We start from the raw sequence: 19,633 nt of genomic DNA, 5'->3' as shown, positions 1-19,633 counted from the left end.
ATCAGCAATGCATGGTGACTGGCGTTCAATGAGGAGGCCTCGGCTGAGGCTAGGAATACAGGCCACACGGTGACATCTACAACAGACGTCTCTTTAGAAAGGGGACACATAAATGCATGATGCAAAATATGTGTCTTCAAGTTCAGCGGCCCAGGATCTTGGATTTCTGCTCCTCTTAAATAGGAAAAACAACAACAACAACAACAACAAGAACAACATGCAGTCCTTTGATCCTGATAAAGAACTCTATTTAAGCAATACTTGGACACAAGACACATGAGCTTTAGCCACATATATACAGTAGAAAATCTCCCATAAACTGACTCACATAAACTGAGGCAAATTACAAGTGTGTTACAGTGCAGGTTTTCACAGGGCAAGAATGTGACCACCGATCAACAGGGACAAGAGACCACATTACCTGATCCACCTTCATAATCTTCTTAGCCTTCGTATTTATATAATAATCTCCCCACAATGTCTTCAAAAGAACTTCCTTTCTGATGCCAGTTTTTTGACTGTAGATTTTGGCAAAGTGCTCAATTCTGAAAGAAAAGCAAGTGTTCACATTATTAATAACAATAGAAATAAGTATGAGTCTAGCTAGCATTTGGGTGTTTCTGTGCTAGGTACTGTTCAACGCGCTCTGAATTCATTTCAACTCTCTTACAAGGTAGGCACTAATTATCTCCCCCCCTTTCATCATGGAAAAGCATAATGAAGCACGAGATATCACACAGGTAACAAATGAAGCTGGGATTCAAAGCCAAGCAGTCTCGCCAGTGTTCCTGTCCAACTTTCCCTACATTCATATGAATGAGAATTCGGGCTATCAATCCCTTTCTTAATTCTGCAAGCATAAAACAAGAGGAACACTGGCCAAGCAAACAGGCCCCAGCTGTCCACTGCAACTGTGCCAACAACAAACCCTGTTTCGGCCCTTCACTGTAAGTTCCTATTGCTCATGGAGTAAATAAGCCCTATGGCCAGAACCTGCCAGAAAAGGCTCTGGAGCACCCGAGATTAAACAGGAAATACACGTACACTTACTTAGCCCTCTCCAGCCCTTAGAGAAACCAGTCAGCAGCAGGCCTGCTCCAGTGCAAACCCCAGCCAAATGGGAGCAGTCACCGGACAAACACAGATGCTGTCTATTACACCATCTGCAGTGTCTGGATAAAGGACCCCCCCGAAAACCTTTCTGCAGGGAACAGTATGTTCCTACACAATCTAAGCTTTGAGTCCAACTCTCAAAGTACCAGCAACTTACAAGACACCTGCCGTATTTTCCAAAGCATCCAGGGGTTAACTACAACCAAGTCCAATTGGCTGACATTCTCTTATGATGACGAAAGCCTGGTGGGAGCAGTAAGAAGCTGGAGGAGGGGAAGTTGATAATTATAGTTGGAACCAGAAATATGAAGAGCATCAGGCAGCAACTTAGAAGCAAAGAGACACTACAGAAACTACTGAAGACAAAAACCCAGTGGCCCCTCTCACTGAGAGGCACAGGACAGAATACCCAATCAGGAAGCAAAATTCATATCACATGGTTATAAGCCATCAATGTTCTGAAAGAGTTGGCCTCAAGGGTCCATCCCATGCAAAGTAATTCACTATTTAAAGCTTTATTTCTCATTTGATCTGAAAGATATTAACTTAGTAGAGGTCTTAAAATTTTTTTCTAAAAGTTTAGTTTCTATTATATTACATTATTTATAACTTTTAGATGTCAACTTTTATATATTTTATATTTATGTTTATAGTGATATTACAATATAAACTATATTGTTATGCTATATGTAAATAAGTTTATACATTTACATGTTACACTGTTTCATACAAAACTTTTTATATAAGATTATAAATAAATTTGTATACACAACATGTATATAACGGGGCTCCCTGGTGGCTAAGATGGTAAAGAATCCGCCTGCAATACAGGAGACACAGGTTCAATCCTTGGGTTGGGAAGACCCTCTGGAGAAGGGAATGGCAACCCACTCTACTATTCTTGCCTGGAGAATCTCTTAGGCAGAGGAGCCTGGCGGTCTACAGTCCATGGGGTCGCAAAGAGTCGGACACGAGTGCACAACTCATGTATATAACAATGCATAATTTATATATAATTTATTTACGTATGTTGTTGCTTGCTCACTCATGAAAAGTTTTTTTTTCCTTGAAATTTCCTTCTTTTAAAAAAAACAGTATCTCCTCAACAGGGGGTACAAATACCTCCTGTCACTTACTTTTCTGATCAGGCACATTCTATTCATGCTTCTAGGATTTTTTCTTTTAATGTTGATTTGCGCTTCCCAGACTGTTATATTTTCTGTTATCCTTTACAACATGTCAGATATATGTCCTATTTTTAACTCAAAAAGTGCTAAACACTTTTGCAAACGCTAAGACTGCTATAGAATCATAAATTAAAGGAAGACACTTGCCCATCTGCTTACAGGTCACTGTCTTCCACCCTTTTCTAGTCTGTCACGTCTATACACATACCTATACATACAGACACTTATAAATCTTTGAAAATCCTGTTCTTCATCCTTTACCTCCTTTTTCATCCCCTGGTTACCACAAAAGCTGCTTATCCACATCAAACCTTTCTCCACTATTGCTTGGTGCTCTTATTCCTTTATGTGTCGTTAGTGACAATGACAGCTTCTAGCACGACTTCCCCATTCTTGAGTTCTATTTTAATTCACTTCCTCTACTGAGTAACTTCAAACAGGATTCTCAGAAAAGATCTGCAGAACATGTTTTCCAGGTCTTTACTGACTCATCAATCTTTGGCCAATCCACCTGAATGAGGATGCGGCCACATATGAAATTACTGGGCCACATATGCTTTTGAGTCCAAGGTACCCAACGGGCTAATATTAATTGCAGGATTCTAAGATGTTGTGGCATGAAGAACTACTAGGAAGGGCTTTTCATCGTGTTCTCTTTCCTGTCCCTGTTGAATAGGGTTGGGCCTCAGCTCTGTTTACCTTAACCAGAAACTATTAACAGATCGTTGCTGCCACCTACCCAAGCCACTGTGTTGCTGCTTTTTCAGAGCAGATTCTCCTGGAGTAACAACTATTAACAGGACAAATTCAGGCCATATGGCCACTAGTCATACTTCTTAATCCTGTCCCACTATGTGAGAGTTCACAGAAACATTTTCCAAATTCTGAAATGTGCTCATTTCTCACATTTTGTGACACGTGGAGTTCCCTATTCACTGACATTTTAGAGGAAAACTGGAAGGAAAGGGTCTCCAGTGCTTTCATTTCCAACACCGTTTTCCCATAAGTTAACACGTCAACTAGGTGAGAACAGGCACTAGCAGATCTTCAAAGATGACACTGTCTAATACAGGGGAATTGACCTACTGACTGAAACCAAGTTAAAAACATCCAAAGTTAGGAGGGATACTGAAGTTCCCCTGATTTCATTCATTTAAATCTCTCCTCATTCCTTCTTCCACGATCAACTCCCCCAATTCATGATTTAGACTAAAATTCACATAAAACATTCAATTATTTATGAAAAAAAGTACTAGAAAAGGACAAGCCCCCCCCGCTTGTGGCTCACTAACAAAATGCTGATCAATTAAGAAATCAATAGGTCTGACTCTCTTACATGACGGAATGAATCACTGAACTTTTTAGCACAAAGAAGCTCTTAGACATTATCTTAGACCTACATTATTATTTTTCAGATGAAGAAACTGAGGACCAGAAAGTTGATAAAGGTAAGTCATCAACTACATATGAAAACTACAAATGTTCAGGTTTGTTAACTTCCATTTTCACTATAATCCATTATCTGAATGTATTTAAGTCTGATATGATCTTTATAGTAAACCAAGGAATCTATAATTTATTACAAACTAACACAAAAAAATTATAGTATTATAATTTATTATGCTGCCCCAGGTAGATGTGTTCAGTCAAAATGATGTTGAAGAGTAACTTCATGTAAAAAGGGAGATGAGAAATAACCAAGGTTGGTTTCACTTGGTCCCTTATTCCTGGTTCTATTATCCCCACAAACTGTATGAAAGGTTAAGCCCACAACTAAAGTAAATTTCCGGAGAAGGCAATGGCACCCCACTCCGGTACTCTTGCCTGGAAAATCCCATGGATGGAGGAGCCTGGTGGGCTGCAGTCCATGGGGTCACTAAGAGTCAGATACAACTGAGCAACTTCATTTTCACTTTTCACTTTCATGCATTGGAGAAGGAAATGGCAACCCACTCCAGTGTTCTTGCCTAGAGAATCCCAGGGATGGGGGAGCCTGGTGGGCTGCCGTCTATGGGGTCGCACAGAGTGGGACACGACTGAAGTGACTTAGCAGCAGCAGCAGAAAGTAAATTTCATTATATCCCACAACTGTTTATCCAAGTCGAAGACATTTTTTCTCAAGGTAAAAAATCCTTTGAATTTTCTGATTCCATGAGTAAGCAATGGTCGTGGTTAGAAATGTAATCAATTACCAAGCACATTCAAAACTGCTATCACTACTACTTGGCCTGAGCATGTACATATCCAGAAGGGCAATGAGAAGAAACAAGGGTCCCAATATTCCACAGTGAAGATCCCACAGAAGTACTATGGTAAGAAAGCATGAATTTCCGTGCCAGAAAGTCTTTAAACTGAACAACAGCTCTGCCACTCAGTGGCTGGGTGATGCTTAAGAAATCATCAGATCATCTTCACTGCAGCATTACTGACAATAGCCAAGGTATGGAAACCACGTAAGTGTCCATTCACAGATGAAAGGACAGAGATGATGTGGTGTGCGCATGTGTGTGCGCGCGCACACACAACACACACACACACACACACAAATAGTACTCAGCCATAAAAAAGAATGCAAACTTGTCACGTGCAACAACATGGATAGACCTCGAGAGCATTAGGAGATATGTCAGATGGAAGAAGACAAGAATAAATACTGCATGATGTCACTTACACATGTAGAAGCTTTAAAAAACAAAACCAAAAAAACAAGCATCTTACAGATACAGAGAACAGATTGGTGGTTGCTAGAGGCAAGGAGTAGAGGGTTGGCAAAATGGTTGAAGGGGGGTCAAAAGGTACAAACTTCCAGTTATAAAATAAGTCATAGGATGCAATGTATATAGCATGGTAAGTAAAGCCAGTAACATTGCATTGTGTAACAGAAAGGTAAGAGTCAAAGTTAAAAATCCTCATCACACACACACACAAATTTTCTAACTATGTAGTGTGACGGAAATTAGACTTACTATAGTGATCATCTATATACAAATATAAACAAATATTTACACAATATGTACAAAGATAGATTACGTTGTATACTTGAAATCGATATAATGGTATATGTCAATTATACCTGAACAAAAACGAAGTGGGCAAAGAACATGAAAAGACATTTCACCCAAGCGGATATATAGATGACAAATCAGCTCATGAAAAGGTTCAACCTCAGAAGCTGTTGCTGCTGCTGCTGCTGCTAAGTCACTTCAGTCGTGTCCAACTCTTAGAGATCCCATAGACGGCAGCCCACCAGGCTCCGCTGTCCCTGGGATTCTCCACGCAAGAATGCTGGAGTGGGTTGCCATTTCCTTCTCCACTGCATGAAAGTGAAAAGGGAAAGTGAAGTCGCTCAGTTGTGTCTGACTCTTAGCGACCCCATGGACTGCAGTCTACCAGTCCCCTCCGTCCATGGGATTTTCCAGGCAAGAGTACTGGAGTGGGTTGCCACTGCCTTCTCTAGAAGCTGTTAGGAAAATGCAAAGTAAAACCGTAACAGCACATCAGTATATATCTAGCAGAACAGCTAAAAAAAAAAAAAAGAGAAACAGTGATGATACCAAATGAGGGTTAAGATGTGGAGAAATGGATCACCACACATTGCTGGTGGGAAAATGGTACACCTACTCTGGAACAATTTGATAGTTTCTTTAAAAATCAAACATATGAAAAAAAAAAAAAATCAAACATATAACAACCAGCAAATGTACTTCCAGGCATTCATCCCAGAGAAATGAAAACTTATGTTCATATAAACACCTACACATGAATGCTTATAGCAGCTTTACTCACAGTAGCCCCAAACCAGAAAAAATCCAGACGTCCTTCAGTGGGTAAATATTTACAGAAACTGGTACAACCAATACCATGGAACAGGACTACACAATGAAAAGGAAACCACCAGTGATGCACGCCAACAATTTAGGTGAGTCTCCAGAAAACAACGCTGAAAAAACCCAATCTAGAAAACATTCTATGTTGTTCAAGTGCACTTCTATAACATTCTTGAAATGACAAGTTTTGGAAATGCAGGACAGTTAGTCGTTGAGGAGGAGCTGGGAGTGGGACGGGAAGTAGGTGTGGCTATGTTAGTGCAACGCAAAGGTGCTCTGTGGTGACGGATTTTATCAATGTTAATAGCCCAGCTGTGATGTTACACTACAGTTCTGCATGACAGTACCTTTGGAGGGACACTGGGCAAAGGAAGAACAGAACACTCCTGTATTCTTTCTTACGACTGTACGTGAATCTATGATACCTCAAGATAAAAAGTTTAATTAAAGCACCAGTTATATACAGAATCCACAGAGAGATTTCATTAGAGTCAAAAACTTACCCAAAGCCCCACCCATCTATTGCACTTGTAAACACCACATTCCCCTGGTCAGGTGAGAAGTACAGGTGGGAGTCATCCGTGTCCTCCAAGCCAGTGCTCCAGTCATACACCTGCTCTCCTTGCTCAGAATTCGGGTTCACCTGGGATTCAGCCTCTCTCTCTGCTCTTTCTTCTAGCACTTTAGAAGTAAAAAGAGTTCCTGTGAGTGCATTAATCTAGGAGAGATGGCAAAATGGCAGAAGGTCATTCGGATGCATGGCACGCCCATGACAGGAGACACACTGTCTAACCCTCCTTAAGTCTAGACTGCTAAGTCACAGTCTGAACTCCTATGAAGCCCACGAGGATGGAACTGGTGTTTACAGCAATCATTAACTTCCATGTTATCAGCCACTTATTTCAACCCCCAGTAAGACTAAACCGTAAGGCTTTTGGACGGTCACTTCTTTTTTTGATGCAAACGCTGACCTGTCGTATCTTCAATCCCAGCATGAGGGCCAGGTGTCACCAGAGCTCCTGGTTTCCAAGCCCCACAATCTGAGTTTATGACTTTCGTCAACTCCCTCTCTGTTCCTCATGCCAGATGTTTGAACTGTTCACTCCTCTCTTCAGGCCCTCTTTCTGACCTCTAAGCGCCAAAGATTCTCACTCCTAGGTGACCAATCTTATTTCCTACCTCAGAGAGAAAACAAAATCTACTGTTCAGAGATCCTGCAGGCTCCCCATCATCCAACTTGTAAGTCCATCTCTACAAACACTGCTGGTTCTCCTCCTTCCGCGGCAGGGCAGGGGTATTCCACCTGTTCCATGCCTGCCTGTCTCTTCAGGGAACTGGATCCTCTGACCTAGACTTTCTCACTGCTCCACCTTTATCATTTCCTTCCTGTAGCAAACATTCTCAACGTGGCCTCATCAATGGTGCCCCACTGTCTTGAAAAAGACATTTCAAACCTCCACGCATGGCATACAGGGTTACCCAGAATCTAAACTGTATTCCTTTCTACTCCCATCTCTTATCACTACTGTACTTCATCTAGTTCTTCAATTGTAACCAATAATTTACATTCTTTGAATGAAACTTACACTATGTTTTTTCTTTTCTTTATACAACATAATTCTCTCCTGGCACGTATTACCCTTCTTCCATCTCAAGACTCCTATTATAAGACTCTCCCTACTCTCCCCTTCCTATTGACCCATTCTGGGTGAGGCAGGCCTCATTTATGTTCTCAAATCATATTTAGGGTTTGTCTCATTGTTCCCCAAACATCTTTTACGTGTTTTTCTCCCCTAACTCACTGTGAGATCTCTGAAGATAGGGACTCTGACCTGTCTGTCTTTATATTCACAATCCTTAGCATGAAGTAAACCTTCAAAAACTCATTTATTCAACATACAGTTATGGTAATGTCTGCTGAATAAATAAATGAATGAAAGCTTTGGTAAAATTTCACCCAAATACAGGTAATAAAAAAAGCCAAAGAGTTTCCTACTGTTGGCTTCACTTAAAAACCCAACCACAAGACTTTAAACAAGAGAACATTAAGACCTACTGTTCAAGTTTTCTATTCCAGGATGCTCCCAGGAGACAGAGGGGACTCCTGAGATGATGCTGGCTCTATTGCCTCTGCTGCGGTATGATGACTCCAACACATTTAAGTGGATTTTCTGCAGCAAAGCCTCATACTCAACCTAGCAACTTCCTTACAACTCTCCTTTGAGCCACAGTTTTTAAAGTACTGAAATAAAGGATAAAATACCTGTTCTAATATATTCTTGAGGTGAGAGTAGGCCTCCTGTGGGGTGAATTTCAGTTCCACTATCAAGCGATCTATCTTATTGATCACTAAAACTGGACGGATGTTTTCGAGCCAGGCTTGCCGCAGAACTGCCTGTGTCTGATTAAAACAGAAAAGAAAATGTAAAGCTCATGATTTAAAGTATATTAGAAAATCCTGATTAATAAGTAGCTTATTTTCGTGCTCCTCTATCACATACAACTCGGACCATGGCAGTCAGACACAGGTATTCATTAGACAGTCAAAAATATATATCACAGAAGCAAAGAACTGCAGGCAGGAAATTGTTCTTGCCTTTATGGAACTGACTATTTAAGAAGGATAAATAAAAATTGTGTACAAGACAGTAAGAGTTTTGTGAAATTAAACACACACGAGAACACACACAGTTTGTTGAATAATCATTAAAAAAAAAACCCACTCATGCTGTAACAGACAGGTGGAAAAACAGAGTATGTCCCCAGAAGCTCCCTGTGCACACTCTCCTGACCAGAAACCACTTCTTGGCATTAACCACTATTCAGCTACTTTGAAGTCACGTCTGTTAAATTAACTTAACTTGTCAGGACACCCAGCACACTACATAGACTAAGGCTTTGCTTCTCTAGATGCAGGACCTGTGCGCTTACAGGAAATCAGAGAAGTTACAGAATACGTGCAGCACATCTTCCTGGAATGATCAGATTGTCTCCATTTCTACAAGAAAACCTTATTTCACTGTGCTCTGCTTTACTGTGTATCACAGATGTTGCTTTATTTTTTTTTTAACAAACTGAAGGTTTGTGCAACTCTGCATCAAGTCTACTGGCGTTCCAATAGCAGTTGTTCACTTCTTGTTTTGTCAGATTTCGGTAATTCTCATGATACTTTACATTCTTCATAATTAATATAGTTGTTGTGATCTGCCATCAGTGATCTTTGATGTTACTATTACAACTCAATGAAGGGTCAGAAGTGGTTATTTTTTAGCAGGAGTATTGTTTTAATCAAGGTATGTGCATCTTTTAAGACATAATGCTACTGCATACTTAAGAGACTTCAGTACAGTATAAACGTAACTTGTATGTTCACTGGGGAACCAAGCAAAGTCACGTGCCCTGCTTTACTGCAATACCCACTTTCCTGCAGTGGCTCAGGACCAAACCTGAACTATCTCCGAGGTATGCCTGTAGCGTAAGCTTTTCACTCTTCTTTTTAGAAATCATTAAAGCAAACGATGGTACAATAGGAAGTAGGACACAAAGGTGACAACACTTTTAAAGAAAAAAACATAAGGTTTCAAAGAAAAATTATTCTAAAAAGTGAGATTAGAAAGCCACTGTGAGTTTCATGCTGACCAGAGCTGTATGTTCACTCTGGCCTTAGGGAGAACTATTTCAACTTTGGTGGGAAAGGTAAGAAAGTGCAGATTAAGAATCTGGAAGAGGAAGAGAGGGGAGGAAGGGAAAGAGAGTGTGTGAGTGTGTGTGTGTGTGTGAGTGAGTGTGTGAGTGTGTGTGTGTGTGCGTGTGTGTGCCTGCAGACTGAGAAACCAACAGAAGAGCCTTGCCCACGAAGGGGAGAAGCAGCTCAGAATTTCACTGTCACCAACCCCTCACAGCTGAGAGACTCTTTCACTGGAGGAAAGTCCCCAGGCCCCCCTACATGCCTCTCTCATTTCCACTGAGTCCCTCTCCCAGAGAATACCACAGACATGTCAAAGGACCTTAAAGTCATTCTCTCTAATATCCCTCCAGAACTCAGGTGACTTAACTCCACCACAGGCTGGAACACAATGGAATGTGAAATGGAAACTAGCTTTCTGGTGTCACAGGAAGTCTAAAGTGCCACATCGTCACTGATGGCCAGTGCCTCCTCTCCCCCTGCCTTCTCTAACTAGTTAAACACTTCCAGGCGACCATCCACTACCTGCGGGCAGACCCCTTCCACAGCGTCCACGACGATGATGCACCCGTCACAGATGCGAACAGCCGTGGACACTTCGGAGGAGAAATCCACGTGGCCTGGAGAGTCTATTAGGTTAATCAGGTACTCCTCATCACCTGAAATGAGATTTGAAAACACGTATTGGGCAGTGCAGGTATGCAACCCTCTCCTCAGGCAACTGAGAGCAGGAGAGCTTCTAAGAAATGACTGAAGAAAGGCTCTGTCACATAAAACAAAAGCTGTGAGGGTCTCGAAACCATTCATCATTTTCATAGCCCAACCTTCATTTCATTTTAGCTTTCATGCTAAAGCTCCCAAAAGGGAAGAGATTTACCCAAGGTCACAAAAGCAGTCACACGTCAGAAACATACCCAGGCCTATCTATCAGCTTAGTCACTTCCTGTAAAGGTCACAGGTGCCTCTAGACTTTGCAACTGGGGAAACAACACTTGTCTGTTCATCTGGCTCAGAATCAGAGTAAGAAACCCGGGAGTGAGAAGAGACTGATGTTCACTGCCTGGAACCCATGCAAATGTCCTAAGCCTCTGTAATCTGCTTGGAAATTCTCTATGTTCATATGACCCTAGACAGAAAGTCAGAGATCAAGGACCAACTATGTTTCACTCAATTTCACACTGCTAACATGTGCCATTATCGTAAAGCACAGGGCCTGCTGTCAGGGTCACTGAAAGAGTAATAGTGGTACACTTTTGTCTAAGTCTTATACACAAATACACACAATTTAAGATGAGAGGCTTGAACATGCTTAAAAGTTCACAGCGCCAGGACACCGGAGCACAAGCCTTTCACAGTGACAGCAGGCAAGCAAAGATACTAGCTATATCACACTCTGAGGGGTAGTGGCAAATAGCTGAGAATTTTTCTTTTCTCTGTAAAACAGATTGGACAAACATCTGCTGAGACTGTGGGAAAGGGATTGAGGGGTGGACTTGAAGTGACAAGAGGGTTTAAGAGAGCTCCAGTGGGACAGAATGAGCAAGGTCTGACAGAGGACACATGAAGTCTGCCAGCAGCCCAACGACCAGCCGAGAGCCCAGCCCAAGGGTACAAGGGAAATGTGTAGAGTCAGCTCTACCAAGGGTTAGAGTTTTACTGGGAGGACAGGAGGCCACGACAGCAGATACACTGAGGGCCTCAGCGAGACTGTCAGAAAAAGACAAGTCTGGATAGGAGGAGGCAGAGATGAAATGAAGGATGCCGATGGGGCGCAGGAGACTGAAGGGCTTCCTGAAGTCAAGTGGGTCCCTTGCTACACAGGTGAGAGAGCTGGAAAAGTAAAGATTGGGCAGAATGGAGTATTTAAATGGGAAATATCAGAGGACCAGTAAGGGGTGATATTAAAATGCAGAAAGCTGCCATGCTAGGGGTGAGAGAAGCAGAGGCATACACATCACTACTGTTGAGAAGCCAAGCTCAAGCTGTTGGAAGAGGTCATTTTTCAGACACAGGAAAAGCTACCTTGGTGGATTTGGGTAAAAAGGAAAATGATGAACCAGGTGCCAAAGTCACTAATGAATGGCGACCAAGGACTGCAACCGGAAGCTGAGGTGGTGAGAAGGGATGGAGAATAACTGGATAGAAGGTAAGAGTCTCGAAGGAGAGGGAGTTTTAAAGCAATGGTGGAAGAACTAAACTGAACCAGAACCAGGGTACAGGGAGAAGGGTGATCCCATGTTCTCACCCAGGGACAGAAAGAGTATGACAGAATAAACAGCACTCACTCAAAAGAAGGATAAGAGAGCAGTGACTAGAAAACCGCCAGGCAGGGGGAGGAGGAAAACCTGACAAAAGACGCTGAGGATGGAGGGACACACGTTCACCTTGGAAAGTTTCAGAGAAAGGTGTGGGCGGGAAGGGAATAGTGAGGGGCTGAGGGCAGGCGTGAGAAGGACGAGATGACTGAGAGGCCAGATCACATGACCTCCATTTTGGGCAGTGACCAAAGACAACAGAGATGGGGGTAATGCCACAAGAGGTGCCCTTACGGAGCCAGAGCACCCCTGGTGGGCAGCAGAGAATTTCACTGAAGAGGAGTCAGTGGCGGCCTGGACTGAAGACTTTTGAGAGACTCCTGGTCCAAATAAACAGGCTGGAAATGGATTAATAATTACTTGGTTCCCAGGACCCCTGAAGTAGGAAAATCCCATGGACAGAGGAGCCTGGAGAGTTACAGTCCACGGGGTCACAGAGAGTTGGACATGTCTGAGCATGCAATCATTATGCAGGACTACCGCCACATGCTAACTACTCTGTCTCTGGGAAGGCCTCTTAATCTCTCTGAACTCCGTTTTGCACACATGTAAAATGAAGAGAACCTCCATTTCCCAGGATTGCCATGAGGGTTAAACAAAACCATGCAGATGAGACAAACAGCTCAGAATCAAACCAGGGTGCACCCATCTTCTCAGATCTTGCATCATCTGAATGCTTCACAAAGTAAAGCATTCATTATCTTTAGAGGAAAAAAACCTGACCTTTAGTCAAACTAGGCACAGTGGAACCCCATCCTCCAAGCCTGGTCCCAAAGGAAAAGGACAGTGATCAGAAACACAAGTGAATGTTTACGTGTCTGGAAGCGACAGTAGCTACTGATGCGTGCTGGCCTCGTGCGCATCTGGATGTCCCCGGGGCCCAGTCTTAGAAATTAAGACCAGAGGGTCACAGAGCTGAAACCCTCTACTTGCCCATAACTGCAGACCCCTATGGAGGTGTTCGCCTGGTGGCTCAGATGGTAAAGAATCTGCCTGCAATGTGGGAGACCCAGGTTTGATCCCCAGGTCGGGAAGATCCCCTATGAACAGAGGGGGCTGGCAGGCTACAGTCCATGGGGTCACAAGGAGTCAGACACGACTTAGCGACTAATACTTTCACTTCCTGCAGGTGTTTACAGAGGGGTGAACTTACACGTGGATCTGTCTGCAGACAGCCTCCACATCCTTGGTCTCCACGTTTGGAGCACATCTAAGCTACAGTATGGCTGCCTCTTGGGTAAATACTGAGTGTCCCCCTGAACCAGCCTGTCAGCTAGCACACATGCCTGAAGTACAAACTGAAAGCCTATTAGTGAAAGCCCACTACAATCTGCTCTATACTGTACTTCACCATTTTTTAATAATTGCCAGATTTTTTAAAAACTGGATGAGTTTACCAAAAATCTTGATGCCTTTCCTTAAAAAAAAAAAAAAAGGACAAAACAAAACAGAAAAACACAGGGCACCTGTCAGTTGGAGCTAAACAGCACTAGCCCCCACCCAGGTGGAGGGGATGTTTCATGGGTGGACCGAGTCTGTTCTCTGGCCCACAGCAGAACCCCCTGCACTGCCTCACTCATGTGGAGGTGCTGACGCCAGCACCACACCAAGGACCAATGATACAGTACCTAAGAATCACGTGAGACCAGTGCTGGGGTAAGCAGTTAACTCTTGGAGGGGATTTAAGTTAGATACCTACCTCACAGCTTGCAAGTACACACATACACATGCACACTTATGACAGGATTTAATGTGAAAACATAAAATAACTGGGGGTAAAACTAGGGCAATTTTTATTTTAATCTTGTGTTTTACTGTAAATTTTTTTACAACACATATAAAATTTGTAAATTTAAAAAAAATTTTTTAAAAGATGAATCAGAATGAAAACTTCATTTTAGAAGTTCTGTGATACCAATTACTTGTTCACAGGTATAAAGAATGGCTGCTGCTGCTGCTGCTAAGTCGCTTCAGTTGTGTCCGACTCTGTGCGACCTCATAGACAGCAGCCCACCAGGCTCCTCTGTCCATGGGATTTTCCAGGCAAAAGTACTGGAGTGGGATGCCATCGCCTTCTCCGTAAAGAATGGCTACAGAGTAGAAATGACAATAGGCCTTTTGAGACTATTTAAAGAACAGTCAATGAACTTCTAAACTCTTCAAGTTCATAAAAATAAAGAGAGATGGGAAAAAAACTGACCACTGAGCCATTTGCTGAATCACAGAATTAGGACATACTCTTTAAAATGTGAGAGGTGGTTTTTTTAAAAAATTAAGGCATTACTTTAAATACATTGGGAACTCATGTAAAGACTGACCTTAAAGAGAAGAGTCATGCCCCACACAGCACAACCCTTGGTGTCAGTCTCAGAGATGTGACACTGTGAAGGATGAGCCACAGGCCAGCCCATTAGGGAAATGAAATACGTCTTTATTACTTTCTTCTACTTATCAAAACTCACATGTTGTGTAAAATTTCCAAACAGTACAAAATAAACATTTTGAAAACTGTGAGTTTTCACATAATCCAGTCCCTGATAATTATGGTTAAGGTTTTAGTATACAGCCTTCCAGACACCTTCACCTACACGCTTAATATATTCTTATCATCAAAACACATTCGTGTCTCATAAGTATTTACTCTGCAACTTGCTTTCCGTCTCTGACTTTATCTTTTCTACATAATCACACAGTTGTTGGAAGAGCTGGAGAGCACTTCACAGCATGGATGTATCAGTCTACTTAACTATTTTCCAAAGACAGACACTAAGACATTCTTTTCACTTATACAGACATTCGGGTGAATATCAATGAACATATATCTCGCATGCTCGTGTGACTATGTCTGTCGGACAAATCCCTAAAAGTATTACTGTCTGAGTGGCATTCTGATCTGCGATACAAGCTACAGTGACCATGGCAACGCAGAGCCAAGTAAATAAGACTCTAGATCTAACAGGCAGGCCAGAGGACAGAACGAGGACCCAGCGAGGAAATGGGACGATAAGACTGAGCCAGCAAGGTCCTGTGACTCCAGACCTTCCCAGAGAAGATATCTCCACAAGCACCTGGGTGGACGGGGGCAGGTGTGAACTGCCAGCGCTTCTGCCCTCAAGCCAGTCAGAGGTCCCCATCTGTACCCAAGTCTGGACAGCCTGACTCTGATCTGAAAATTGATCATCTGGAAAGGCTAGAATGAAGTTTGTGGAAGGTAAAGCAAAAAAACCTGAGGCGTGAAACTGATTTGGAAAGAGAAAGGAAGACACAAAAGATACAAAATCATTGTTTTGTAAAACGCAGACCAACTTACCTTCCGCATAATGCAGTGAGATGGCACTGGATTTCATAGTGATCCCTCGGACCTGTTCATCTTCTCTGCTGTCCATGTACCTCAACTGTAAAAACGCAACCTTAACGTTAAAACAGACTGATGTGGACTTTTGTTTTAAATATTTAAATTTTTAGGCTTATTATTGCCATGAAGCTGTTCATTAGGTCCCACTATTATTACCTTTTAAATCTCTGCAGCATTTTTCTTGCCTGCTGCTGCTAAGTCGCTTCAGTCGTGTCCGACTCTGTGCGACCCCGGAGATGGCAGCCCACCAGGCTCCCCCGTCCCTGGGATTCTCCAGGCAAGAACACTGGAGTGGGTTGCCATTTCCTTCTCCAATGCATGAAAGTGAAAAGTGAAAGTGAAGTTGCTCAGTCATATCCGACCCTCAGCGACCCCATGGACTGCAGCCCACCAGGCTCCTCCGCTCATGGGATTCTCCAGGCAAGAGTACTGGAGTCGGGTGCCATTGGCCTGCTCCTTTTCTTGCCTAGTGTCATGTATATCTTTCTCCTTTCCTTTTTCCTTGATCAGTTTTTAGATGTTTATCCACAATGTCTACATTGCTAGTAATTCTTTTTAAATTAACAGACTTTCTTTTTAAAGCAATTTTAAGTTTCTACAATAACTGGAAAGTAAAGAGGTTCCTAGAATAACTGGAAAGTAAAGAGGTTCCTAAGTACTTCTACACAGTTCCCTCCCTGTTATTTACATCTTACATTGTGTGCAGCGTGGTACTTGTTACAATCAATGAACCAATATCAATACGTTACTATCAATTAAGGTCTATAGTCTACATCAGGATTCACTCTTTAAATGTATAATGACATGCCCATCATTACTGTATCATATTTGTTAGCTGTATGAATCTTTTGAAGAACAAACTTGGCTTCTTCGATCTTTTCTACTTCATTAATTTATGCTTTATTATTTCATCTACTTACAGTAGAGTTATTATACTTATTCTAACTTCTCAAGTAGGAAAAATAGAAGCACTTTATTACTTTATTCCACCCAGTTTTTTAAGCCTCCTCTAGACAGTATCTTGGGCCAATTTCCTGGGACCTGACCTGCCTCAAAGGCCCCATTCTTCCTTTAGTATCTCAGGTCTACTTTACAAATTCAATTTTGCTTCTCCATCTCCTCTTCTCTGTATTACCAATCACTGGATAAATCCTTCTGCCTATATCTTAAATTCATTAGAGGAAGGAATATCTTTATTCTTCTACTACAAATAAATCATTCCAAGTCCTTTCAATTCACAGCTAAAAACAAAGGTCTCTTTCATTTCATTTCCTAAAACACGACCCTCATACTTCAGAAGCCTTTTTTTGATACTCAGGTACTTCAAGATCGTCATAATCTGATACATTTTTTTGTACCAGCACATTTTCCTTCCTCAGTAATTGCTAGGCAAATGTTCCACTCAAATCAAGTGCAACCCACAAATTAGCCTTTATCCATTTTATCCACACTATTTCCTGCTATGAAGCATCTATTCCACCTGTGAAATCTTCCACAATCATGCCAGGTTATCATCTGACTTGCTGCAAAAATTCATTCTTGCACTTATAAAATATTAATATAAACTAATATAAAAGCAATATAGAAATAATTTTTTCTCAACAATCTATTTTATCTTGCTAAATGGACTGCCAGTCTCTTAGATGCATGAACTATGCTCTATACTCTTGGGGTCTTTATGAACACAACAAATCCTTCATCGCATTGTAGATTTGCTAATACTTACGGAAATGCAAGTATATATCAAATGTAATACCATACCTTGCCTGCCAGGCGGCTGGAGATGATTCCATTGCTAGATATAAGACAGTCAGCCAGAGTAGTTTTTCCTGTTAAAGTAACAATATTAATTTAAATAGACTTCTTTTCTTAAAGGGGGAGGTAGGTAGATTGCATCTAGATATTTAACATTTAACCATAAGAACTGCTTTACCAAGTATTTCCTATTTACCTACAATAAGTGAAAGAAGACACAATGAGCGTTTTAACTAGACTTCTGAACAGCGCACTATCTGGAAGGGCAAAGATTCTAGCATTCCACAGTGCTACAATCTGTATCTCCAACTCTGCGGATCAACCTCACTTTAAAAGCTGTCCAATAACTTTTTTTTCTTGGGGCATACTTTACACAGGGGCTTCCCTGGTAGTTTAGTGGTAAAGACTCTGCCTGCCAGTGCAGGAGATGTGAGTTCAATCCCTAGGGGGTGGGGAAGATCCTCTGGAGAAGGAAATGGCGATCCACTTCAGTATTACTGCCTGGAGAATCCCAAGAACAGAGGATCCTGGTGGGCTACAGTCCAGGGGTTGCAGAGTCAGATACGACTGAGCAACTAAACAACAACAACCCTTATCCTAGTGCCTCGCTGGCAGGAAGGGGTCTTCAAAATACAGCATAGCCTATTTCTTCGCTTTTATCTCCTCCTCCCTCACTTTCAGGATGGTATATAGGTTTTATTTCATACTCCCACCTCTTATCATTTTGCTGTGACTGGGTGAACAAAAAGCAGTTTGAAATCAGGAGGCGATACTGTGGCATGAAAGCAATGTTTGTTGGGAGCTAAGCACCATGGATCAGCCCACCTTGCCCTCTTGTGTCCCAGACTCTGGTCACATACATTTCTTTCTCCCCTTCTGATACTATTCCCACTTGAAATGAGTGTCCCCATCTGCCATCCTGAATCACTCTTCAGGGTTCATCTCTAATACTAATTATGCTATAAAGCCTTTTCTTAACCCATTCCTAGCTTCCTGACTCTCCAGCTCTTTCAACCCTTATCATCTACATTTTGCTTGTCTCACTTTGTGTTGCCTCAACCCCCAAATCACCTCTACAGCTGAGGGGGTGCCCTGTTCATAAATTTCTACCATCTGACATAGAGGGCAAAGAACCCTGAACTTAGAACACAGGTTCTGAGAATATTATGTTAAGACTACAGACTTGTTATATTAGAAAGCCATTTCAAAAATACTTGATAGTTTAACAAAAACTCAGCCTCTCATTTAAAAACCAACACTGTATACTATCTAGAAGAACATCAATCCCTAGTTGGCTGTGTTCTACCACATCAAACTTTTAAAAGAAATAAGACTTGCAACTTAGCGGCACTCCAATGACACGTGTGGAGACACACCCCCTTAATTACTGGAAAGGAGCTATTTAGAAAGGCCTCTTACCATGGTCTACGTGAGCCAAAACGCAGATATTCCGAATGTTAGCAGTGTTTTTCTGGAGCTGAATCATCTTATCCAAACTGTTGAGCACCATGGTCACTTATTTCCTGTGACTTAACAATTAAAGACGTATTACAAATGACTAAAGATCGGGACGATAAAAAAGGGGTTTTAATACTGGGAACTGACAAGATTTCTCAAGTTCCTTCAAGTAAAAACCCTTATTAAAGGCAGATACCCACCCAGACCCAAGTCCAATTTGAGCACTTCAGCAACTACTGTACTACGACTGTGGATTTTACTCATCCTTCCGGATCTGCGATGAATCACAGAGCTCCTTAGGGCTGGGTGCCCAGTCACACCAGGAACTCTGCCCTATACTCTGTACTGGGGTGAATTTCTCCAGGTCAGTGATGACGTATCGCAAGGATCGTAAGCAGGAGAGGAGATGCTGATATCTCTCCTTCCGCTCCCCGATCTTTTCCCAAGTCCCTCCTCCTATCACTCCCGCTTGCTTTGAGTGGAGGGGAAACATTCTGCTTGATGACTGCTACGGAGACCGAATAAAGTTTTGGGTCACGTGCTTATTTGCTGAGCAGGTGCAATGAACGTCTTTCATTCCTTCCCACATTGGGGAAAAGAAAAAAATAATAAACCCTCATCTCCACCTTCCCTTCTTCATCACTTCCTTCTTCTTTGAGGACTCCCGGTCCACACTGAAAAGCAGTAGGGCGCGAGCGGACACTTACGCTCGGACTGCAGCCGCTCCCAGCCCGCGTTCGCCCCCGGCCCCGCTCCGCCGCCGCGGCGCCCCGGGTCCCCCCACCGCCTGGAGCTGCCAAAGGAGGACGCCCAGCGCCCTGCGGGCCCGCACTCACCGGCTCCCGCCGCCCAACCAGCCCCGCTCGGACCCCGGCGCCGAACACACCACGCACGTCGCAGGCGCCCACAGCTAGGTATCTCCCGAAGGCCCGCGCGCC

The 19,633-nt window shown here is 42.6% G+C and overlaps 1 protein-coding gene across 2 annotated transcripts in view; it reads right to left on the bottom strand.

The window, feature by feature from the left end:
- Nucleotides 1–19,619, bottom strand: part of EFL1 (elongation factor like GTPase 1) — a 111,519-nt gene extending 91,900 nt beyond the window's left edge. Inside the window, exons 1-8 of one of the 2 annotated variants that reach the window (XM_052659413.1) lie at nt 19,532–19,619; nt 18,657–18,766; nt 17,244–17,311; nt 15,438–15,522; nt 10,338–10,471; nt 8,391–8,528; nt 6,631–6,845; nt 422–545 (exon numbers count right to left, since the gene is read on the bottom strand). In XM_052659413.1, the coding sequence (XP_052515373.1) occupies nt 422–545; nt 6,631–6,845; nt 8,391–8,528; nt 10,338–10,471; nt 15,438–15,522; nt 17,244–17,311; nt 18,657–18,747 (855 nt within the window). In that variant the 5' untranslated portion in view covers nt 18,748–18,766; nt 19,532–19,619. The remainder of the gene's footprint in view (nt 1–421; nt 546–6,630; nt 6,846–8,390; nt 8,529–10,337; nt 10,472–15,437; nt 15,523–17,243; nt 17,312–18,656; nt 18,767–19,531) is intronic. The other variant, XM_052659414.1, reaches the window with a different exon arrangement.
- Nucleotides 19,620–19,633: the final 14 nt, after the last annotated feature.

Source organism: Budorcas taxicolor, chromosome 21 (genome assembly GCF_023091745.1).
Source record: "Budorcas taxicolor isolate Tak-1 chromosome 21, Takin1.1, whole genome shotgun sequence".
NCBI classification, from domain to species: domain Eukaryota; kingdom Metazoa; phylum Chordata; class Mammalia; order Artiodactyla; family Bovidae; genus Budorcas; species Budorcas taxicolor.
Note: the sequence above shows the minus strand (reverse complement) of the source record. Positions and strands in the feature narration are given on the sequence as shown.